Source organism: Portunus trituberculatus, chromosome 9 (genome assembly GCF_017591435.1).
Source record: "Portunus trituberculatus isolate SZX2019 chromosome 9, ASM1759143v1, whole genome shotgun sequence".
In the NCBI taxonomy this organism is placed as follows: Eukaryota; Metazoa; Arthropoda; class Malacostraca; order Decapoda; family Portunidae; genus Portunus; species Portunus trituberculatus.
Window position 1 is genome coordinate 447,153 of NC_059263.1, and position 25,238 is coordinate 472,390.

The 25,238-nt window shown below is 40.4% G+C and overlaps 1 protein-coding gene and 1 long non-coding RNA gene across 5 annotated transcripts; both read right to left on the minus strand.

Annotated features, from left to right (window-relative positions):
* Positions 1 to 44: 44 nt before the first annotated feature.
* On the minus strand, positions 45 to 21,495 carry LOC123501693. The gene is made up of 2 exons (XR_006673703.1): positions 21,174 to 21,495; positions 45 to 1,141 (listed from the first exon to the last, which is right to left on the minus strand). It is a non-coding gene; the product is annotated as an uncharacterized LOC123501693 (long non-coding RNA).
* On the minus strand, positions 45 to 23,564 carry LOC123501690 (integrin beta-PS-like). 4 transcript variants are annotated; one of them, XM_045250681.1, is made up of 17 exons: positions 23,410 to 23,564; positions 16,814 to 16,985; positions 16,351 to 16,612; positions 15,117 to 15,345; positions 14,820 to 14,904; positions 14,372 to 14,542; positions 13,969 to 14,067; positions 13,520 to 13,684; positions 13,094 to 13,246; positions 12,509 to 12,640; positions 12,014 to 12,253; positions 11,375 to 11,549; positions 10,966 to 11,072; positions 4,964 to 5,141; positions 2,813 to 2,956; positions 2,068 to 2,207; positions 45 to 1,784 (listed from the first exon to the last, which is right to left on the minus strand). In XM_045250681.1, the coding sequence occupies exons 2-17, from the start codon at positions 16,961 to 16,963 to the stop codon at positions 1,716 to 1,718; spliced, it is 2,499 nt and encodes an 832-aa protein (XP_045106616.1). In that variant the 5' UTR covers positions 16,964 to 16,985; positions 23,410 to 23,564; the 3' UTR covers positions 45 to 1,715. The 4 variants fall into 4 exon arrangements, with proteins under 4 accessions (XP_045106616.1, XP_045106618.1, XP_045106615.1 ...); XM_045250683.1 differs by lacking the exon at positions 4,964 to 5,141 and adding an exon at positions 5,540 to 5,669; XM_045250680.1 differs by lacking the exon at positions 23,410 to 23,564 and adding an exon at positions 23,051 to 23,327.
* Positions 23,565 to 25,238: the final 1,674 nt, after the last annotated feature.

The window sequence follows — 25,238 nt, forward strand, 5'->3', positions numbered from 1 at the left end:
CTCAACTCATTTCACTCCCATTATGTAAAAGAATTACCATGAGATCTATTCATTAATTTATTAAATAGTAGTTGTACAGTTAAGCCACTTCTATGATCAGCTTCAGCAAGGAGAGCTGTGCAATGACACTTAAGAGATACAGTGTGAGAATACTGTGATACATTAAGTAGCTGTCTCTGATTGTAACCTTTCTCCAACACAAGACATAACCTTGGTCACCTGTCACTCTACTAAACAACTTCATAAAAATATAGATATACTCCACAAACACTGTACTCAGTACTCAGCACCTTTTTCCAGCATTCAAAGACACTTCAGATACCCTGCACGTGAGACAACACCAACACCTTCCCTGACGACTTCGCTGACACCTCACATCTGACTTGTGGCTCCATTTAGTGCCCAGCCACCACTACAATGACTAGTGGCTGTGTTTAGCACTGTCAAACACAGTGTTTTGGAGACACTGTTGCTCCTGCACTTCACTGAATGAGACAAAGGCACTGTGCTGGCTGGAGACTGTAGCCATGACTCAAATAAAGTAATTTTCTACACATAAACCTTTTAGCAGTGACTTTTATATAAACCTTTAAAGATTAGTAAAGCTTCATAAACTATCCATATGCTTCATCATTGCCTATGCTATACATCTATATCTGATTATTTATTGTGTTTGTTCATACTTATGCCAGTTTACCACTAAGGGTGTGATGCAGACCATTTAGAGCTTTCATTTCAACACACACACACACACACACACACACACACACACACACACACACACACACACACACACACAGGAGGGCAAGACTATAGCTTTCCACTCTTGCTGGGCTGCAAGGTCCTCAGCTTGGGTTCCATTCCTATTCTCTGCTAAATGAAGCCAAACTGTCTCCACCTAGCAAGAAGTTGGAATCCAGAACTTGCTGAGTGTTAAACAATGCACTACACCACTGGGCTGGCACTCATAAAAATAGAATAATATTAAAAATTATTAAAATGCTACTCATTAAAGCACCTACAGGAACTAACTATGTACATTGACTTGAAGAGATATACTACAAATGCAAACAAGTACTACCTCTCACACACACATTACACATATCTATAACACACACACACACACACACACACACACACACTCTTACATATACCTACACCTATACATACATACACATGCACACACACACACACACACACATGCAGACACAGAAGGTTGGCACATGTCACACTGGTTAGCCAGCTGAGCTATCCTAGAGTCACTATCTGCCTACATCATTACACAGGTTCATTAGTGCTGACATGGAGCACACCAACATGGGGAAAATGTGATAACACTTGCGAAATAAAAGATAAAACATGAGGAATTATGGATAAAATATGGCTGGATAGAATAGGTATTAAAGTGTTAAATTATATAAATACTATAAAAAATGGTATTACGATGTTAAGGATTAGATATAAGAATGCCAAGAGGCACATGTCATGTAAATAAGAGACAAAAGTAACATGTTATCACGCGACCAATGAGTGGGGAGTAACAAAAAAGTGACCAAAATAAACACCACTAACAGCTAACAGAACACAAGGGGTGGGATAGACTCCTGGATGCTCCCTCTTTGAATTTACTGGCAAGGGACGGAGGGAGGTGCCAGGCGGTGCCACTACGGGGCTTCAGATCTAACACTTCAGGATGAGGCAGGACGAGGGACAGCTTACTTGCCCCCGCCATACATTGGGTTCTTGAAGGTTGAAGTGGCTTGCTTGAAGATCGGATTCTCACCCTGTGGATGGAAAATAAGGAACCATCTTCAGTAAGAACTCATCACAGGGAGAAGGAAAAGTAAGTTAAAGAAATCTGGCTGCAGACTGTCTGGGTATGATAAGACAGTTTATTTGGACAACAGTACACACAAAAATTGCACACACATGTAGCAGTCAATCTGAACAGAACTAAATATTTTTGTAACATTTTTTGTTTATGAATATTTAGTTTATCAAATGAACTACTACTAGCATTAATTGTGTGTGTTTTCAGAGCATACAGGATGCAGACACAGTACTTACAGTGTCCCATTTAGCCATCATGCGTTCCTTTTCAAAGCGCGCGTACTCCCGGCGGTCGTGTATGGTGGTGAGGACCTTCCACATGAACAGCAGTGCCAGCCCCACAGCCACGATAGCGCCGATCACACCCAGGATGATGCCTGCACACACAACAGAGAACCAGTGGTGAGTGTGTTTGACATTACGGCACATGCACAGCAAGGCATAGGGATAAATGTGTCAGCACTGGTCCCTTCTTACCGAAATTTGGATATGATGGAATGCTTAATGGAATGTGAATACAATATGTAAGATGTAGAAGCTTTGTCTCTGTTAACGTGTCCACATACAATGGCATAATTCCTTTATCATGAGTATGGGTAAATTTACTGCCACAAGAACTACCAATAGGGTTTTATGCACTATGGACAAAGGATTTTCATGACCTGTAGTATTTACATATTGTTCTGAATAAGATCATTTGAACTTATCTGTATACTGTTTAGAACTTAAACTTTTAATTTTATTTATACTCAATTTTCATACATACAAAATACCACCCTCCCTCATCTGTGAAAGACACAAGGACAGTTAAAAGATAAAGTTAGTGCACATCACCCGTGACTATCCACCAGTCTCCTTACACAACACATCACTCATCCTGTGCTTCTGCTTTTTACTTCAACTGTACATGCTGCAATATTCTTCTCATCCTTACTGCTTGGAGTGTACCAAAGTGAATTATAAACCTTACACCAAATCTTACCGAGAAGATCGAGTTCTGGGGGGCACTCGAGGACCTCCTGGACGCGCACCACAGGCTCCTTGAATTCATCATAGCCGTACACAAACTTGAAGCGGCAGTCATTCTCATCAAAGAAGGTGCACAGGCGCTCTCCTTCCTCCTCAACTGTGGGTGTTTGGCACGGTGGTGAATTAACAACTCGCATGATAATTTAAACATGCATGCAACTTGACATTCATAAATACACATGCACACAGGATTCCCTTTTAAACTGAGTGAATAATTAAGCAGATCATGATGGAGTAACTACTGACTGTGCATGAAAATTAAATCAAATCTTTTCTCTCTAGTGAAGAATTGTGTAAATTATAATGAGGAAACTATCATTGTGAAAGGAATTAAACTATGTAAATCCCTTCCTAATATTTTACCCTCAGAATCAACTAAATATTAAAAAGAAGACTAGAATACTAATCCAATTAAACTGTTGAGATGATCACAAGTGAGAACAAAATTACTATGAAGATTCAGGACACTTTCATCAAATACGTACGATATAAATTCAATTGAAGAATTACACAAGCCACATCAGGGAGTAAACATTATTTCCCTTTGATATTTATGCCTCTATTAATACTTCCATGCTTATTAAATTAAAGCAGAGATGAACATGCACAATGGGACCAGATTCAAACAATTCATTTATAAGAATGCAGCTCAAATATAAGAGAACATACAAAAAAAGTGTTATAATACTTGACATCAATGAGACAAAAATGTTTCTCATCAGTAAGGATAAAAAATATTTCAAAATGTTTCAGACTGGCAAGAGGAAAACACTTCTCATCAGCAAGGAGCAAGAGAAAAAAAAATAAATAAAAATAAAATAAAATAAATAAATAAATAAATAAATAAATAAATAAATAAAAATAAAATAAATAAATAAATACAATAAAAAAAAAAAAAAAAAACAATAATTAAAAAACGTCTTAGATGAGTAGCGAACCAGCAACAACCAGAGGGCAGACAAGCTCACTTCAAGGAGATGGAAACAAGCCGAGAGAGGAACCATGGGCCGGTTAAGGCAAGGGACTGCTGCCACAACACACACAGCTCCACTCTGCTTCACTTGGATGCTTATTACTGTTTGACTTGTAAAGGTGTTGAGTGTCATGTCAGAACTTCAATTCAAGCCATTCCCTCTCATGGCTCCCTCATTCAGATAATTTTCTCAGGTGTTTCAAGATCTCAGACATGACAGCTGTATTAGTTTCCAGTGCAGCAACTTGACGGAGACGCTTCCTCCAATGCATCACGTGCAGCCCAAACATGCTAGCTGATTCTCATGTCAATGTCACTACCTCTGTACAGCATAAGTATGATAAGTAGGAAAGAGCAAACAACCAGACTGGATTATCATTACCATCATACTCTCTTCATCACCACCATCACAATACAACATCACATCAAAGCACAAATAATGTTAGCTTCCATGAGGTTAGGTGGTATTACTGCAGCCCAAAGGTGTCCTCCAGTGAGATGGCACCTCCTGCACTGACTCTCTGCACCAATTATGGCACCACTTCTCTTGGTTTTTGTAGCAAGTAGATATGAAAAAGTTATCCAAGTGCCATTCCAGGTGCCATGTTTTTACTCAACACAAGAACAACCACTTGGCAGATGGCATACATACCAGCTTGTAAGGCATCTTGTAATTGTAACAGTAATTCACTTTACTATCACACGGTTTGCATTTTACCATCTGCAGTTAAAATGGTCCTGTATTATGAATTAATTAAACTTGAAAGTGTGCCATTAAGCTGGAATATATTGGGGAGGGGAAGGGATTAAGTGACTGAGTGACACAGCCAACACAGGTGAAGGGGATGAGGGAATAAAATTTCAAATAGAAAAAATGATGATAAACAAAAAGAAGCAAGGGTCAAAACAGAGATGTGAGGCCTGCAGTGTCTCCAAGATGCCTCCACACCATAACACACCATGCCGCATGGATCCAGCGAGACAGACGGCCAGACAATGCCAAAACAACCCCATGCCCTTCCAACGCACAAACAGAAACACAAAGGTCCACACCACAGCCAGGGAGGGTCAGAGCAAGCACCCTTTTCTATGCGAGACTCTTTCTCTCCCTGCTCTGCCACCACTGAGTACCTTCAAGATATTCAGTCACGTTAATACTGTAGTTGGCAAAAGGCTGGCCTGTGACCCAGCTGACAAGAATGGAGCAGTTGGCACATTCCTCAGGATCTTCACTCAGCGGTCCTGTCTCAAACACTCGGCACTGCACACATTCCTTAAAGTCCACGCACTTAAACTCTGTCCCGCAAAGCTACCGGGGAAGGGAGTATATCAGCATTTAGAGGCCGTGTTTATATGTGAAAGATGTTTTCGTTAGGTGACAGCAAGACTTGGCTGTCCCTGTAAGAATAGGGAGAGAGCAGGAGGGTGTGCTGTGTACTGCTGCTGTCACTGTGTTTTGTTTTTATAATAAAGTGTAGAACCCAAATATGTCTTTTTTAGTGTCATTCCAAATCAATGGAACAGTAAGAGAAAACTAAAAATTCTAACAAGTGTTGAAAGTTAAGCTAATAAAAGTTTTACATGAAGAACATTACAGACATGAAGCCACACACACACACACCTCTCCTTCCCTCTCCCTCTCCCTCACTGAGCTGCCCCAACACCTGCAAGAAACACCACCCAATCAGCTGCCCTGGGGACACTCACCCACAACGTCGACTATGGTGGAGTTGAACTGGGTGCAGTTGTCCAAACATTCCTCAGGAGTCAACTCACCAGTCTTGAACACCTGGCACTGCACACAAGGCTTGTAAGGCAGACACTTGCCCTTGCAGATCTGGGGAGGCAATGCACAAATGCCCAACATTCAAGCCATAGGAACTCACAATATTAACAGGAGGCATTTTAAGGATTTAGAAGGAAAAGGTCACATGATAATCAGCCACTTGAACTACACTCATTATGCTTTACTAAGATGGATGAAGTAAAGATAAAGGATATTAAAGAAGATAGAGAGCAACTGAGCAAAGGCAAAGAAATGGGAGCAAATGTGACTACCATGTGCAGGCCTGCTGGCTACTTGCAGCTTTCTTTGTTTTCATGCAAGTTATGGCATGAGGTGACCTAACCTGACCTGACCCACCCAAGAGGTAGCTGGGGTGGCTGACTTTCATGTGATCTAAAGGAGTAATATTAAGGGTGAAGGTTCAAGATGCAACAAGAGGCACTGTTTAGTTTGGTCTCCTCTCACCTCTCCATCCATGCACTCTCTCTCTTCATGCCACGCTCACCACAATGACAACATTGGCTAACCACTTTGATATTTAATTCTGGAACTTATCATACTGACCAGAAAATTACTGGAAAGTTAAAAATATAATACATTTCCAAGTTACAGGGATTCAGTGAGCAGTTTTTAATATTTGAGAAGAATACTAACCAAGTCTACATGTACATATCCAGTCAAAAATTCTGTGGTATACAGGCCAACTTATGAGTATAAATATTCATAACATAATTCCAAAAGTTGAACTCTGTTAATTACAACTTACTGATTTATTCACTTATCTTTAGTGAAAGAGGAATATTGGTTTAGGACAACTAAAAACCAACTGGGAAAAAAAATCAATATGAATATTTTCCTCATTAACAAAGCAACTAACATTTTAATGGCAATTTTAGTTTATCAAAGACTGTGAGGAATATGATGGAGTGGTGAGAGAGACACACAAAGAAGAGGGAGAGGTAAGTTGTCACGGCAGACAAGCAGGTGAGATGGCTGGGAGAAGATATAATAAATGTTGAATTAGTGAACACACAGCACAGGTGAGGTGATGATCTATTATTGTCCCTCATCAGAAGGTGTGGATGTAAGGTACTGGTCAGTGAGGAGTGGCTGGCAACACTTCGCTGGGCTGGGGAAGGGGAATGGTAGGGAGGCACAGTAGTTGTCTGGTCACATCACAATTTGAGTAACCTTCACTACTCACTTTCATTGTGTTTAGCATCTTGTCTCTTTTAAGTCCTACAATCTGCCGACTTGCTGCAAAACCTGACAACTGGCATATTCTTAACATATCAGTGGACTTGAGATTGAACAGAAGGGCAAAACATAGTGGAAGTGTGTGCAAAAGGATACTCAACTTGTGATCAAGACTGTACTGTTAGGAAACACCAACTAAACACCTGTGTCTTAAGATGAATGCCACACCACAACAGGAGGGACTGGAGAGCAGGAGCTGAATAACCAACCAACTGGTCAATGTAAGACAGAGTGAAGTAATATAGCACTGAGTGATATAGTTCTGTATGGATAAATTAAACAGAGAAGAGACCAGGAAATGGAAATATACGTGTGCAAAAAATATACCCTTTCCTCATGTGCACGTGTGATGAATACATTACAACAATAAAACTAACAACAGATTAGCAAATACACATGGAGGCTATGGAGGGGCAGGGCAGGGGTCATGGCTTTGGGGAGGGGTGTGCATGGGAGCTACTGTATGAATGGGAGCACAGACGGATGCCAATCAAGATCCCAATACAACCCCAATACCTGTCTCATCCTGATGCTGATGGCTATGCATGGAACATAACAAACGGTGGTCAGTGGTGGCTCAAGAGGTCATGGGGCCAAGGGGTTATGGGGTCAAGGGATCAAAGGGCCAAGGGAAAATAGGGAGACTCACTGTACTGTAGTCTGAGATAATGTGCAGGACAGTACATAATGGTGTGTCCTTAATTTGAAGGTTGAATCCTGAATCTTTAAGCTCCTATAAATGGTGGTATTAAATTGCCCTTACTTCAATTGAACCAACTCTTAAGAACTGACTAAGAAAGGGAAAGAGAGAGAGAGAGAGAGAGAGAGAGAGAGAGAGAGAGAGAGAGAGAGAGAGAGAGAGAGAGAGAGAGAGAGAGAGAGAGAGAGAGAGAGAGAGAGAGAGAGAGAGAGAGAGAGAGAGAGAGAGAGAGAGAGAGAGAAATCAGTATCTCTAGTGTTTCCAAAGGCTTATCTAAACATCTTCTTTCCTGTTCCCTTACTTTGAACCTCATAACATCAATATGTGTAACTTTTTAAGGTCCAATGAAAGATAAAACATAATAGGTCATGTTTCCTGTGTGCTACTACAGGCCAATAGAAACTGTGTTCTAGCACGTAACAGGAAGATTAATGAGGCATCTGACATCTTGAAAACCTAACCGTGTACTGGTAACTCTTGATTTACGCATGTTTAATTTACACGTTTTTGTTAATACGTGACCGAAAAAGTATTATAATTAATCAAATTTGCGCGATCGGTTTGCTTATACACGATTTACCCCACATCCCACATCTCCCCTATTATCTATTGTTTCTTATGAGAATTACAAGTTTGTTTTATGCAAATTTTGAAATACATGATACCTCTTGGAACGCATCTATTGTGTAAATTGAGTTACCTGTATGTGTATTTGTGTGCTTCAATCTGCAAATTCTCTGAGGCATTTGACATCTTGAAAACCTAACCATGTATGTGTGTTTGTGTGTTTCAACCTGCAAATTCTCTGAGGCATTTGACATCTTGAAAACCTAACCATGTATGTGTGTTTATGTGCTTCAATCTACAAATCCTGAGGCATTTGACATCTTGAAAACCTAACCATGTATGTGTGTTTGTGTGCTTCAATCTGCAACTTCTTTGACTCTGGAAATATGTGCTACAAGATATACAACACTCAGCATAAACTTGCCACAATTGACCTTCAGTTGAGATTAAGGTTCTTCCTGTTAGTAGATGAGACAAGACTGTGAACACTTTGTCTTTTCATCAGTGCAAAACATCCAACTCCTGAAGCAAGTTGAACAAGATGCACAGATTCATTTCACATAACCTAGACACACTTAATCTCAGGTCTTTCTGTTAGTGGAGGGAGACATCACTTGCTTCTTTTTATTACTGCAAAATCACTGACTCCCAAAATAAGTTCAAGATGCACAGACTGGGTAAAAACCTGACACATTCAAGCTTGGATTAGAAAGTCCTTGTGGTTAATTGGGTAGGCGGACAAGACACGTTTTAGTTTTGGAGCTGATTTAGAGACACCAATATATTTCAGGCCAGTAAAATAATTAGGCATTCTTCTTATTATCTGTACTTCTTTTCTGCATTACCTGTCCAGATAGATGAAGATAACTTAGCATTCCTTCTTTTTTTTGCTCTTGTTTTAAGGAGCTTTACCTGACACAGTTGGGCACAGCTCTGAAAAACTGTCCTGGAGCAGCTGTGCACTAATGAGAGATGAACTATTGGGGAAAATCTAACCTGGTATAAGAAACACATGAAAAATAAAGGAAAGGGAGACTGGTGAACTATTTTGCTATTTTGACTGGATATACAAGTGTTAATTCAGAACATTGGCTAAACACAGTCAATTTTGCACTTTCATCACTTAGGCTCATACCAGGTTAGCATTTCTCAACAGTGCTGGTGACATGGGGCAGCTGGGGCGTCTTAATTCCTTAACATAATCGTGTATTGGGGTGGAGGTCAAGAAAGAGACTCAGTTGTTATGATGCAAGTCTATTCCTGACTAGTTTTGCTCTTGGCTTCTTCAGGAGGGCATAAGAAGCTCCAGTCTTAGCCAAGAGTGGGGATAGTCAAGAATAAGGTCACTATCTCTCTTGATCTCCACTCCCAACTTGTCTGAATGTCTCAAAACCATAAATCTAAGGCATCTTGCAGCAGTAAGAAAATGTTTAACTACAAATAACTTCCAAAGGTCCACTCCTGATTTGTTTATTTATTTATTTATTTATTTTTATGAATGACAGTGAACCAAGGAAAAAAAAAAAAAAAAAAAAAAAAAAAAAGAGGTCCACCAAGATGTCTGCCCCTAAATGAGTCAAGGAAAGGGGACTCTTTGGCTGGCATGGGAGTCTGAATGCTTAGTAAATAAAGAGTTTAATATATAATAAATACTCTTCTTATGCTTCACTATTACCTAAATATGCAGTTCAATATTATTACACTTTCTATGCTCCATTACCTAAAGTTCTAGGCTCCACCCACACCAATACAGTTTACTTTTATCACAGTTTTAAAGCTCCACCCCAAACCTATTTGCCTCCACTCTCATGCAGATGTGGGGTACATCATTGTGTCCTTGGAGTATGTAATTGTCTGGTGCAGGTAAGATGAAGCATAAATAGTTTAATTATTCTTTCCCAGACTGCTACAAAAATTTGCCTTTAAAATAACACAAGCATCTTGACGACATATAAATATCATACAAATATTTAAAGTATGGAATAAAGAAAAGCATTACTATTTATATAGAAAATTTTAAGTGTTACTAAATAATATCTAAGGAATGGCATAGCAGCCTTTAGTGCATGTAGTATATATAGAGATACTTACAATGTACACCTTAAATTTTAAACCTGCTTGTAATTGTGAGTAACTTCCAACAATTTAGCTTTAGAGAGTGAAAGCAATGACCAGAAGTGATCAAACTTAACTATACAGCTAAGTAAAAGCTAACCTAACCTAACATAACCAACTTTCCTTTAGAGTGAATGCAAAGAAGTGATCAAACTTAACTATACAGCTAAGTAAAAGTCGATGTACACCTTAAATCTTAAACCTGCTTGTAATTATGAGTAACTTAAGACAACGTTCCTTTAGAGAGTGAAAGCAAAGAAGTGATAAAACTTAACTATAAGGCTAAGTAAAAGTGCATTCAAGGCATCTGTTTTTATGAAATTAATAAATATTCTGAAAAGATTGGCAAAGATATCAGCAAAAAGGACAAAAAAGAAAAAAAGTTACACGATGAACTGTATAAAAATAAGAAATTGAGGGGAAAAGACTAAAGAAAAAGATTAATAATAACTAAGTGTATATAAACAGGGGGAAAAATATAAAAGAAAAAGTAACAAAATAAAGAAAAAAAAGAGAAGAAAAAGGATAAAAAAATTAATAAAACTGGAACAAACAAAAATAAATAATCACTAAGGATAAATATAACAATAATAATAATAATACATATATATAAAATTAAGAAAAAAAAATGCACGATCAACTACTGAATGAATAAATTAAAAATCAAAGAAAAAATAATAAATAATGCATAAAATGGCATTCACTTACCGGGCAGTCTTCACAGTATTTCCCAGAGTAACGTCCCTCCTTGCCCTCCTTACACTTGCACTGGTTGCACTCACACACACCCTGACCTGAGCACTCCTCCCCAGTTTCTGTGAGAGAGAGAGAGAGAGAGAGAGAGAGAGAGAGAGAGAGAGAGAGAGAGAGAGAGAGAGAGAGAGAGAGAGAGAGAGAGAGAGAGAGAGAGAGAGAGAGAGAGAGAGATAACAGAAGCTTTACTAATTATTTCTCATTGTATCTGTGTATTCTTGACTTTCAATAACTTCAATGACCTTTTTAACCTTTCATTACAGACTAACACCTCAATGGGTAGCATTTTTTCTATAATTCTCTTTGTTGTCCTAGGCCAGTGCCCATCTCAGGCTAAAAACATTATATGGGATTAAATACTCACGTGGGTTCATGCACTGGTCCTTGCTGTCTTCACACATACAGTTGTCTCCAGTCCAGCCTGGCTTGCACTGACACTTGTTGCACACACACTCGCCGTGGTCGAGGCCACCACACAGTTTGCCGTTGAAGCGGTTACACAGGAAGTTGGTGCACTCACAGAAGTCACCATCAACACGCTGTAGGCCGGGAATGAAGGATTGTTTAATTTTTTTTTTAAGAGACAGCAACATAAAAGCATTTAAAAAGTTGTAAATTGTAAGAAAAAATTGTTGAAGTGGTTATCATGGAAGCTGGTGCACTCACGGAAGTTATCCTCAGCACACTGTAGGCTGGAAATTTTGTATAACAAACAGCAGCATAAAAGTAAGTGTTTAAAAAGTTGTAGATGTTTGTAGGAAGATAATGTTAACCCCTTCAGTACTGGGATGCATTTCTACCTTGAGTTTTGGGGGTGATTAGACGATTTTACTTACATTAGCAAGGGTCTATGTAGGTTACAAGAATAATGGCCAGGTTTTTCTTTATTTTAATTTCAATCTCCACATAAGTTTCTGAAGCTGTATAAAATCACCAAATAGTAACCACAATGAATATATAAACACATCATGGTACTGAATGGGTTAAGCAGCAGACCACTCACCTCATTAGGATTCTCCCGCTCATTACACTTGCACTCGCCACAGGTGCAGGTGCCACGGCCGCTGCAGATGGCCGAGGTGTTTGTCTGACGGCAGCTGGAGTCGTCAAAGCTTCCACCGACGCCCCAGGGAGTGCTGGAGCCACACTCACACCGGCTGCCCAGGTAACCCTTGTCACAGTCGCACACGCCACACTGGTAGGTGCCGTGGCCGCTGCACTCGTCCGATGCCACCTCGTAACCCTGAAGAGCAAAGAGTGGGTGCATCAAGGTGTGTGTTAGTGGTGGTGGTGGTGCTTGCAACATTGGAAACTAACTTGATTTGCCTCAAGGAAGGATAAAAGAATGTTGGTGTTTATAAAGAGAATGGTGCTTGATAAAACATAAAATAAAGGTTCCAGATATAATGACATGAAAACACAAATGTGTAGGTTCAAGATGACAGTAAAACCAATACATTTACAGCACAAAGCAAGTAAATAACAAGGGTGCAGTCACCTCATCGCCAGGGCGCTCACAGGGACAGTTACAGATCATCTCCAGGTCAATGATGAGAGATTCACGCAGCCCCACCGGGTAGATGCCGATCACCTGATTCCACTCACTGGGATCTTCTGGACACTTATCCACCTGCAGCCAACCACAACAAAGAGAAGTCTGTTAAGTCTCACTGGAGAAATTGAGATGAGAACCAAAAAGCATGCCAGTCTATAAAGTTAAGTCAAATAAGTGAAACAAGTATCCATGGCAGAGAAAATTGTTAGTCGTCACTGGAGAAACTGAGAAGGGAAATAAAAATCATATCAGCATCTCACCATACATTCATATACACACATTATCACCAAATCATAAGATACGTCCTTAGGGATGATATATATTCAAGATGTAGTATGCATGTTAGCATGTAAATTAGTAATGTATCCATGGATTTTCAGTTCTAAGGCTGCTAGATTAAAAAACTGAATACCATCATCATTATCATTGACACTTTTAACTTGTTCAGCCTTGATGGGAATAATAATAGCAAATAATCATTCACTTCCTTTTACACATCATAAATTGGTGTAGAATCTTAGAACTCACAGTGATCTCAGCTCGGAACTCCACTTGGTCCCCGACAAACAGACCCTTGCACTCAGACGTCTCCTTCTCAGTGATTCCTTTGCACTTGGAGTAGTACTTGATTATTACTGGGGATGTGGCATTGTCCTTCAGCTCAACCTTGCTGGTAATTTTCTGCATGGGAGAAAACAAGTAAATTATGAATCCAATGACCTCCACTGGTGCACATTGTGTTGTTCCTCTGTTGGCACACCATCAAATCTTGCAGACACACATGCCTCTCTACTAAGACTGACTAGAAAATAATGCATGTTCTAGACTAATATCACAACTAAAAGAATATAAAGGTAATAACTAGGAATGGTCCCACATTTCTGCTACACCCTACCATAACACCTCAACCACAATCACAGCCACCACACAGACGGAAAGCAGTGGATCCCTCACCGCATACTCATCCTTGACCAGCTGTACAACATTAGATGAGTTCTGGGTCAACTCTCCCTGGCTGGAACCTTCAATCATCTGAGCAAGACGTGAGTACACAGCAGACTGTTCTCGTGTGACGGCAAAGATGAGGTTGATCTTGTGCAGCTTGGCCACTTGGTTGATCTGCAAAAGAATGACAGCAATAAGTGAAGTGATTTAAATATTTTGTGTGGTGAAATGTAAAATCATACAAGAAACTATGTAAAAATGAAAGGTAAAAGTAACAAATAAGACTTTGCTCAATAAATATATAAATAAAACAAACAAAATCTACAAGCAGGCATGGATCTGAATGTACTAAGTCTAAGTGAGGGTGACAGCAAGGATGAGATGAGAGCACAGCAATGAGAGACAGACCACTGATGTAAAAGATGAGTACACGGAGGCAGACAGATGAGAGGACTCACCTGAGAGACAGAGGGGTAGTCCTGCAGCACAGAGTGGGTGTACTCGCCCCTCTCATTGAGGTGACACTCTCCATCATTGGGCTTCACAATGCCTCCGAGCTGTGAGAGGAAGAAGAGTAGGATAGGGATGACAACAAGAATGAGAAGGACAAGGAGTGGAGTGAGTAAGGTATATGAACAGTAATCAGCATCCGTAGCACTCACTGACCTTAATTCATGATCCTTTAAAGACTATCCTAAAGACAATGGTTCATGAATTTTCAGACTACAATATCCTAGAAGTAATGGTTCACAAATTCTCAGAGACTACTAATCATAAAGACAATGGTTCATGAATAATCCAAATTGGAGGCTAAGTGTTCTGAAACAACCTCCCTGCCTCACCACTCTCTTCTTCCTTTACCTTCCCATCCCCAGCATAGTGGAATCCTGCATCTGTGGAGAAGAGGAGGAGCCGCCGAGCCTCTTGCCTCCACTCAATCTGCTCCTGACACACGATGGCCTGCATGATGGCATCAAAGCCACCCTCAGGGGCATCCAAGTTGCCGGACACTGGTGCCTCCTGGACCTTCTCCTGTTGCCACAAGGAATATATGAATTAGAGACAAGTAACCACAAAGAAATTTAGACTGCAGCGTATCTTTAAATCCTATCTACACTGCTTGATCTTAATACACTGCACACTAACTTAGATATAGTACAGTAATCTACAGGTACCACTGTTTGAGAGGAATGCAAATGTTTATTGGTATAATATAATGACCCCAATGCTTACCCTACTATCCATAACAGGTCTTTTCTTAAGCTGTTAAGAGAATAAAAGGAAGCTGGCACACGCACAGTCTACTTACAGCAAAGATAGAGGCATCCCTGTTAAGACTGAGGGCGTTCTTGAAGCCGTAGGGAGCAGCACACTCACTGCAGGGCTCAACGAGTCTACACCACCACAGGGGAGAGAGGCAAGGGCACAGGATGAAAGTGAGGCATGAAGCATATGACGATTACATGGTACAAAATCTCTTTCTCTACCAACCCCCCTAGCTTGACTGTCACTGCTCTACACTGACTACTTCATATGATCTCAGCCAGTGAAATCACAACACAATACAGAATAGGACAACAGGCCCAGCCACTTCACCCACACTCACTTCTGGGGCACGGTGCTCACATACGGCATCACAGTCTTGTCCACGAAAGAGCCAAACCCAAGCTTGAAGTTGCGGGTGATCTTGTCCATCTCAGTGGCCAGCTCGATGCCAAGCTTGGAGAGAGATTCCTTGTCGTCCTTCATGGAGTTGGAGAGATCCATGAGGTAGTAGAGGTCAACAGGGTAGTCCTCAGCCTGTCTGAAGGTCACCTGCATGTTCAGTGACTCCTCTGCCAGGGAAGGTGGAGGATGAGACACGGATGGTGGTGGCGTTGTTGTCTGGTCTAGCTATGGCCCAGGTTTTAAAGTGCTTTATTCTCTCACTATCCTTCCTAGGAGCCTTGTTTTAAGTGCTTTATTCTCTCACTATCTTCTCTATGGCCATGGTTTTGAATTGTTCTGTTCTCTAACTATCCCAACTATGGCTCTTGTTTTATTCTCTCACAATCCTGTCTTCAAAAAGCCACAGAGATTACAAGTCAGGTTACTGGGTTCTCATGGATTGTTTTTTCCTTTTACTGATGTTGTAGAACCATTAAATTACTACTAGATTCATGAAAGCTCCCTTGAGAAACATTAAACATATTTTCAAAAGCTACAGGTTGCTGGGTTCTGATGGATTTTTTCATTAGTGTCATAAGAATCACTTTTAAGATTATTATATAGTATACATCTGCATTATCACATAGTATATACATAATAACTTTTATTACACAATGCCAATGGAAAGTACGTATACAAGATAAGACACCAAACTGTTTTAGAATGTAGATCAGAGAGGCACAGATGAGAGAGGTCTGTTGTCTTGAGGAAGTTACCAGAAATATGAGAAAACTGAAGGGAAGATGAGGAAGAAGAGAATCAGAAGACATATACAAGGGAAGAATGCATGAGGGAGTAAGGGCAAGGTAATAGCATGAGGAAAGAAACATGAGAGGGAAGAAGAAGGAAAATTACATGGAGGGAAGAGAGAAGAGATCAGGAGGAAGCACTTAGAATGAAGGGAAATAATACAGAATAGGGGAGATGAAATAGATAAAAATAAATAGGTGTACAAAAAGAAGGGGAAAAAAAGAAAAGAAAAGCAAAGAGAAGAGGAGAGAGAGAGAGAGAGAGAGAGAGAGAGAGAGAGAGAGAGAGAGAGAGAGAGAGAGAGAGAGAGAGAGAGAGAGAGAGAGAGAGAGAGAGAGAGAGAGAGAGAGAGAGAGAGAGAGAGAGAGAGAGAGAACACTCACGGACTCTGAGCTGCATGCTGACACGCTGGGGTTTGATCTGCACCACTTGCTCCCCATAGCTGCCTGCCGCACCAGCACTCCCTGCGGCGCCTTCACCTGTCGCCAGCCCTCCAGCCTGAGTCAGCTCGTTGTTGATGAGCACCTCAAAGTAGTTGGCTGGCTCGTTAACATTGTCCCCACATGCCTGCCGCCACTCACTAGCAATGTCGTCTGTGAGCTGGATGCAGCGAGGGAGACTCTTCCCATCCACTCCAGTGAAGTTCTGTGGGATGCAAAAGGTGCTAGGGTAGTTTGGTTAGGTTAGAAATAATGTCCCTCTAACACTACAGGTTCTGGGGGAAAAAGGTGTTGGGAGTGGCAGAGTTCGAGTAAGGTTAGTAAAATCCGCCTCTCTAAAGCCACAGGTGAAGTTCTGGGAAACCAAAAGATAAACTCCTCAGAGCAAAGAGAACACAACACTCACCCCAGAGCGGCCACACCACATGCAGTTCGGGGTCTGGATGCAGCCAGAGCAGGAATTCTTGTTGCTGCATCCTGATGAAGCCCAAGCCACGCCACACACCACCGCCACTACTGCCGCCCACACCGCCACACGACTCAGCCTCAGCCACATGGTCACTGGTCACCTCTAGCACCTGTGAGAGGACGACCACTGTCTCAGCTGCTAGTGAAAAGCTATTCCTCTATCTCTGCAATGCACCAAACTAAGATTCCAAATGAAAGGTGGAGAGCCAAGCCAAAGCGTCATGCCTTTGTTCACACTTGTAAATGATTAGTTCTCTTGTCAAGATTACATATTTCAAAAGCTCACATATAAGCTAATCTCAATTGGCATAGTATTCTTTTCTTCACCAGCAATAAAACAATCCTTTTCAACTTTCCATGGAATCGTGAAAACATCTTTCAAAACAAATAAAAAAATATAAAGAAGCGTTTCCTGTCTTATCATTGTTATTCCAAGTTGCCTTATCTAATGCACAGGAAACATTACAACAATTATTTGTCCTACCATAATAATAAGTATAACATTAATAATAATAATAATAATAATAATAATAATAATAATAATAATAATAATAATAATAATAACAATAATAATGAGAATGAGTACTAGCAGTTTTATTTTATCCCAACATAGCAATCTTAACATGCAAACAATAAATATAGAGTACAAAAGAACCTAATGCTATTCACATGTCCATCTCCTCAGCCTGACACCTCACTGGCAAAGGACTGATCGCTTCACCAGAGTACATCCCCCTCCACCTCAGCACCCTCTCCCTGCACTCAGCACTCCACCTCCACTACCAACTTTTTCACACATCCTCCTTCACCCTGTCATTCTAATAAAGACCATGTTTATGAAATACAAACTAGAAACACAGATTATTTGCAACGATCTATCAATACATCAGAACAGTAAACACACACACACACACACACACACACACACACACACACACACACACACACACACACACACACACACACAACTTTAAAGAAAAATTAGATAAATGGAATGGAGATATGGAGACAGGACACTATGAGCCCCACTCTAACCCTGTACAATGCAACTAGGTACTAAATACACACATACATGCCATTCTCCCTCTTTGTCTACTACTGGAAAGGGAAAATCTTGCAGTTTACCAGGATCTTAAGCATATCACAGCATGCCACACACACATCCACAGCAAGGCCTGACAGCATGCACTGCTTTACCCATGCCCTTTCATAATGACTGTCCCCATCCTGTACTCATTCCAAGCACTAAACCCTGAAACCAACCTCCAGTATGCAGTGGAGTGGATGACAGACAAGCCAAACACAGACTAAGGAAACAACTAACTGGAGAGCATATTTTTCCCTCCTCACACCACCCCAGCCTCATTATCTTTTGTATAACATGCACGACACTCACACAGGAAACACTATCACCACCGTAAACACCCAACATAGGTCACACAGAATATTGTAATGCCAACACAGTGAATGCTATGAAGAAGGAAGCTACATGGTTGGTATGAGCACAAAAAATACATACAATATACAAAGAGGGAATGGTGAGCATAGTTGGCCAGGTGACTGTTCTCATTCCCGTGTCTGCTTTGTAATTCAATACTACACACACACACACACACACACACACACACACACACACACACACACACACACAATATGATCTAGAACTAATGTAGGTTGTATTACTCTCACTTCCTCTACCCAACCTATACTTAACACCCCCATCTCTCTCTCTCTCTCTCTCTCTCTCTCTCTCTCTCTCTCTCCCATCCAATGAAATAAAAAATAAAAAAAATGATGTAGTATTCAATTTGATGGCAATGCAAACAGAGTTCCCTCCTGTATAGTGTAGCAGGACTCAACTCACAAAGAAAGAGGATGCAACACAAACAGGAATACACTAGAAAATGTAAAAAATTGATAAATACATAAATAAATAAATAAAAAAGCGAGACACACACATTTCCCGAGTGTAACCTATGTATTGCAGGGAGCTACACACATGAAATACCTCACACGTCATTGCTAAGAATCATTTATTGCTCCTCTCTCTCTCTCTCTCTCTCTCTCATATGATGAAGTGTTGACACAATCAGTAAGGGTCACAGGACACTTACAAACCACCTAGCTACAAATGACAGGTAGTCAGACTTTCAGGACAAATACATCACCCACTGATCTATACACCAGGCTGGCATACACAATACAATGCCTATATTCACTTTGATCTGACACATTGCACACATGAACACAAACCAGCTAAGGGGGTTTGATCTACACATCCCTTCTACTACTTATGGAAAGAGTACCACCTAGTAAGTTAGTATTTGACACAAGCCACAAGCTGAAATCTGGTACAGTATATGGCTGAGCACTATCTTTGGCTCAAACCTAAGCATAGAATGATTCACTAAGCTTAGGTAACATGAAAAACAAGGCTTCATTCTTCTCTTTTGCCTTCATTTCAAAGTGACTCTCTAATCTAACACCAAAGTAAAATTGTTGAGTCGAAAATCCTTACCTTCTCAAATAAGCACACACACACACACACACGGCCCGGTAGCTCAGTGGTTAGAGCGCTGGCTTCACAAGCCAGATAACCAGGGTTCGATTCCCTGGCCGGGTGGAGATATTTGGGTGTGGCTCCTCACGTAGCCCTGTTCACCTAGCAGTGAGTAGGTACGGGATGTAAATCGAGGAGTTGTGACCTTGTTGTCCCGGTGTGTGGTGTGTGCCTGGTCTCAGACCTATCCCAAGATCGGAAATAATGAGCTCTGAGCTCGCTCCGTAGGGTAACGTCTGGCTGTCTCGTCAGAGACTGCAGCAGATCAAACAGTGAAGTGAATACACACACACACACACACACACACACACACACACACACACACACACACACACACACACACACACACACACACACAAGCTCATCAACCAATAAATGAACTATAAGCACTAAAAATCTTTATCTTCTGAAACAGCAGCAAACACACGCACACACCACACACACACATACCCTGTAACTTACGAGTAAGTAAATACACACAGCAACAGAATAAACCTCCAGCTATCACTCCAGCAAAGGTGACTCAGATTGTCAAGATAAGATCCTTTTATCTCACCACCAGTGCAGTCTAATCTCTCTTCTGGAGGTGACAATGCAAATGAAAGGATAAGAGAGGAGTGGCTGCCTTGATGATGTGATATGGAGCTTGCTGGGAAGATGAGTGGACTTTGAAAGGGGAATGTATAGAAATGTTTATTTTGGGAACTCTACTATTTAATGCTCTCTCTCTCTCTCTCTCTCTCTCTCTCTTATATTGGTCTGTATTTTACATTCATTTTACAAGCAAAATAAATAACAGATGTACACTTGCAGATCTCTCTCTCTCTCTTTAGCAAACAAAACAAAAACAGGCAAAATAAACAACACACAACCCGCAAAACACACAATGATTAACCAAACCACACCATGTCAAAGCATTTAGCAGACCATTCTTTCCTCTTTCCTTCTCCTTAGCAAGCCAGCAGAGCAGATGTTTAGCCCAGAAAACACTACAGACAGATTTAGCAACTTATCAAAGGGGGATAGGAAGCTGAGACTAGTATGAGAGGAGGCAGGAAGATTAAAAGCCTGGAGCACATAGGAAAAGGTGTGGTGGCAAGGCAGTGTGGGATGAGGGTAGGCAAGAAGATAAGGTAGAAGGGGACAGGGGAAGGGAAGCAAGATACCATGGCTAGGGCATGGAAAGGTGGACTGTGTTGGGGAAAATAAGGAAATGGTACAGAAATATATTACAGTAACTGAGCAATGGCAAGATAGTGTATAGGAGGTAAAAAATGAGGTCTGTGAGGAAAGAATAAGGGACACAAGATAAGGTGTGATGGTCATGATGGGGACTAAGAGATAAAAAAAAAAAAAAAAAAAAGGATATAGTCAAGAGAGATAGAGAGATAAGGGAGAGACATGCACAATCTATCTTCTGGCATAGTAGAGTAGGTAGAGAAGCGGATGTGAGCTTTTTTTTTTTCTGATTGGTGACAAGAGTTAAGATATCTCAGAAAGGGGAGGGAGGAAAAAGGTGGGACAGGAAATACATCCTCCAGGTACATTTCCTAATAAGGTGACCAAGTGAGGGGGGATGGGGATGGGCATTGGTGATAACACAACACTGAGGAAGGAAAGGCTTAGAAATTAAACTTGTCATGACAGAAATCCTGGCAGTAAACTTTTATCAATGTAGACTTCACTTTGATTTGCATTTCCTTCAGTAAGTGAATAGATGAATAAACAAATAAAAAACCACACACACACACACACACACACACACATAGCATAAAAATAATTGAACATTTTTTTCTACAAAGCCTAACAATAAATATTATGATCCTCACAATGTTACAAGACCATCAAGGAGAAGTTTGGCACCCATTAAGGAGGGAAAGGTTGCCAGGGATAGGGTGGGGAGGAGGGAAGTGGGTAGGGAGTTGGGAGAGTAAACGTGGTATGGGGGTGGAATAGAAGAGCGGATGTGAGAGAGAGAGAGAGAGAGAGAGAGAGAGAGAGAGAGAGAGAGAGAGAGAGAGAGAGAGAGAGAGAGAGAGAGAGAGAGAGAGAGAGAGAGAGAGAGAGAGAGAGAGAGAGAGAGAGAGAGAGAAAACAGTGCCACACCCACACACTATACAAAACCTCATTAGGCTGAGTAGAGGAAGAGAGGAAGAGGGAGAGAGAGAAAGAGAGAGAGGAAATGGCTGAAATGTTTGAATTTAGAGAACTGCTTTTAATATTAATCACAAAATCAATGCAATGTATGTATGGTGTTCCTCACATGAATATGGTGTGTAGCTATGTATGTAATGTGTATATATATATATATATATATATATATATATATATATATATATATATATATATATATATATATATATATATATATATATATTCAAAATTTCTAAGTCTGAAAAGTCAACCTTCACTATACTCAACTGTAAACTCATGCAATATCCTCTCTTCTCCCCCCTTGACCCATTTCCTCTCCCAAACAAACACCCACACATTCCACAGAACATGGGAAGAGTAATACCAATGTGTCATCAGGGTTTCTGGGGATAACTCTGCTATTTAGGTAAATTTCATTATCATTATTACGTATTACTGTTATTATTGAACATAGAAAAGATGCCTGTTGATGGTTATAGAAATGGGAAGTCTGCTTAAGGTAATATCCATGTGTTATCAAATTTTCAAGGGGTCACCAAGTAATTCAGGGTATTTTTTATTATTATTTTTTTCTTTATGTGGAAAAGCTAGTTGAGGGTTATGAAAATTATACATAAGGGAAATGGTTAATACAATATTGCTTCCCATCTGTGCAGATAGTTCTGTTTGAGGAGCAGATCCTGAGAGATAACACTGGCAAATATTACTCAGCTTATTGCAAGAGAGAGAGAGAGAGAGAGAGAGAGAGAGAGAGAGAGAGAGAGAGAGAGAGAGAGAGAGAGAGAGAGAGAGAGAGAAAGCAAAGCTTTTTCTAATCTAAATAAAAACATCACAGCATAAACTTTTCCACTATCAAAATGCAAATATTGATTTCATAAGTACTATCATATCCAAATACTCTCTCTATATATATAGTTTCCTATCCAGTCATCACTTCTTATATCTATTGCATATCATTTATACCTTGGTCTGACACACCAACAGCTCTGGGCTCCATAGTTTATTTTTTTTTTTTCTTCCTAAATTTATGCTACACCAACCAGGTAAGTTATAAAGAAAACTTCTAATGAAATATCATAAAATAAGCAATATCATAAGAGCATGACACAAAAATCTCAATAGGATCCTGTAGAAAATTCCATTAGATTTAGCACACAACACTTATAAGATAAATACAGTAGAGGATAATCAGTGACCCTTTTAAGAGTGTGAGCATGGACTGGACAACAAAGGAAATAATTTCTAAAAGTTTCTAATCCAGGAAAACTTGCCATATTAAGAACACACTTGTTACCTGACAGACCAGGTGATGAGGGACCCTTAGCAGTACAGCAGGTGAAATGAGAAGTAGTGTGGAGCAAAATGAACGAAGATGAAAAAGAAAAATTATTCACTGCCACTTGAAACTTAAGTCTGATTTCACAGAACAATTATTAGCCGACCAGGTGATGGGAGACTCACAGCAAAGGACGAGGTGAGGAGCAGGTGAACCGAGACGAGCAGCAGGTGAACTAACCAGCAGATGTATCACCACCACTTTTGGACAGACCAATTCCCACGCCCACTACACACACCCACGCCCTACTATGCACTAACCACGCCCTTCATAGACACCACACTAACTCCTCACTGTTCCACCGACACTCCACTGAATGACGCCAGTCCGGAGAGAATCTGAGTCAGCTTCCGAGAAAGGACGGATAGGAAATGATGGAAGTGAGAGAGGCGGTCACTCGCGTCCCTCCCTCGTCCCTCCCAGATGACCTCATACCCGCTTATTTCTCCCTTACTGAGACTCTTCCAGCCCTCTTTTGGCTTACCTCCGGAGTCTAGGACGAGGAAAATGGTGTTCAAGGTTGCCTACAAGTCCCAAGCGAGCATGGTAGGCAGTAAAAACGGGGAAATAAGAGAGGGAGACGAAGTGCTCCCGAGCTAAAATTGGAAAACAAACATCAGGAGGTGACGTCAGACCCGCATGTTGCTGAAAGGCTCTCTGCTCTGCTTCCCTTTATTCTCATTTTACACCATACTTTATCTTCTTATTTGAAAGGAGAGGTGTCTGTCTTTACTTCAGGATGCTGTTTATTGTGGCTATAAATATGGCTACTAATATGGTAACTTGCTACATAAAGAAAAAGGAGAGGACATCACTTCAGTCGTTTTCTATGCGGGATGCTGAAAGGGTTAAACTCTTCCTTTTCTTTTTCCTCTTATTGACTTCTACAATCTTTTTCCATTCCCTATATGAATGAATAGCTATATATATTTTTTAGGATTAACACATTAAATATAGTGGTTGAAAATAGCGATAAGCATCTACAGGAGAAAGAGAGAGAAAAGGATCATGCACTCGTTTTCTCTGAGTGCCTCTGACTCATCTTTCCTCTCGTCTTCCTCTTCACAGATTTTCATGCTAATCTTAATTATCTTTTTATGTGATGGACAGAACAATAACTTCTGTATTATAAATGTTCCAAATATACTACTAGACATTTAAATAAATAACTACCTAAAAAAAAAAAAAAAAAAAAAAATACAGACATCAAGGTTTCTTTTCTATAGCACTTCCTTATTTTCATGGGAAACATTTATATTGTTTCTGGAATACGTTTTATTCATGAGATCTAAACTGAATTCGTCACAAAACAGTATTTTGCTCTCATACAAATAATCCAGTATTATGATTTGCTTGTTGGCTATACCTTTGCCACAGAGGCAGGTCAGCAGCTGCATGATTCAACTACTGTTTAGAAATTTCCTTAGAACACCGAAAAAGTTTTCTCAGATGCAAAAAAGAATCCTCAATTCTCCAAATAATGAATTTAAATGGATAAAACGAGGGTTTTCAATTTTTTTTTTTTTCATCTTATGTACCCTTTGAAGTCTTTTTAGTATTGGTCTCTTACCTAGTGGGCTTCCTGTTCCGTGACATCTTGAATAACAATACAAATGGGTTGGGGAGCTCGAATGCATCATAAGCAACGATAAGTAACAAGATAAATCAACCTCGTTAATCATAATATTCAAAAAAGTTAATTCCAAAGATGGGACGATCAATGTAATGCACGCGCAGGCTCTCAATTTATGTTCGCCTATGTGGGCAAACGGATTTGGAGCGATCGCCTTCCGCAAGTGCTACTGAAAATGGGATGGGAAACAAATACACGTGAAATATTGTTTGGAAACAGTTTGCAAACTTTGTTTCCAAACAGTTTGGAAACAGTTTGACGGCGGGAGAGGCGGCGGCTGACGCGACCCTTGCTATGTTATTGTTGAGCAGCGTTGCCAACGATTCGCTACCATTTCTGGCTCTATCCACTTCATCTAAAGAAGCCCCCCAACACCCCCACTGCAGATACTGTATAAATGTGTGTTTAGCACGGCGTTGTGTCCCTCGCCTATCACTAACACACTCTCGTTCATGTGGGCGAAGGTGGGCAGAAGCAGGACCTGGCAGTGGTGGTGTTGGTGGTGGTGGTATTTATATGCTTGTGTGAAGATAGATGGATAAGCGGTTAATTTGAGGAGTTGATAGATATATAAATGGAATGGACAGTTGGATAAACAAGCAGATAGATGGATAGGTAGGCAGATAGATAAGTCAATGAATTCCTATATAATTAAAAAGTTAGAAGTGTATGTTTATAGA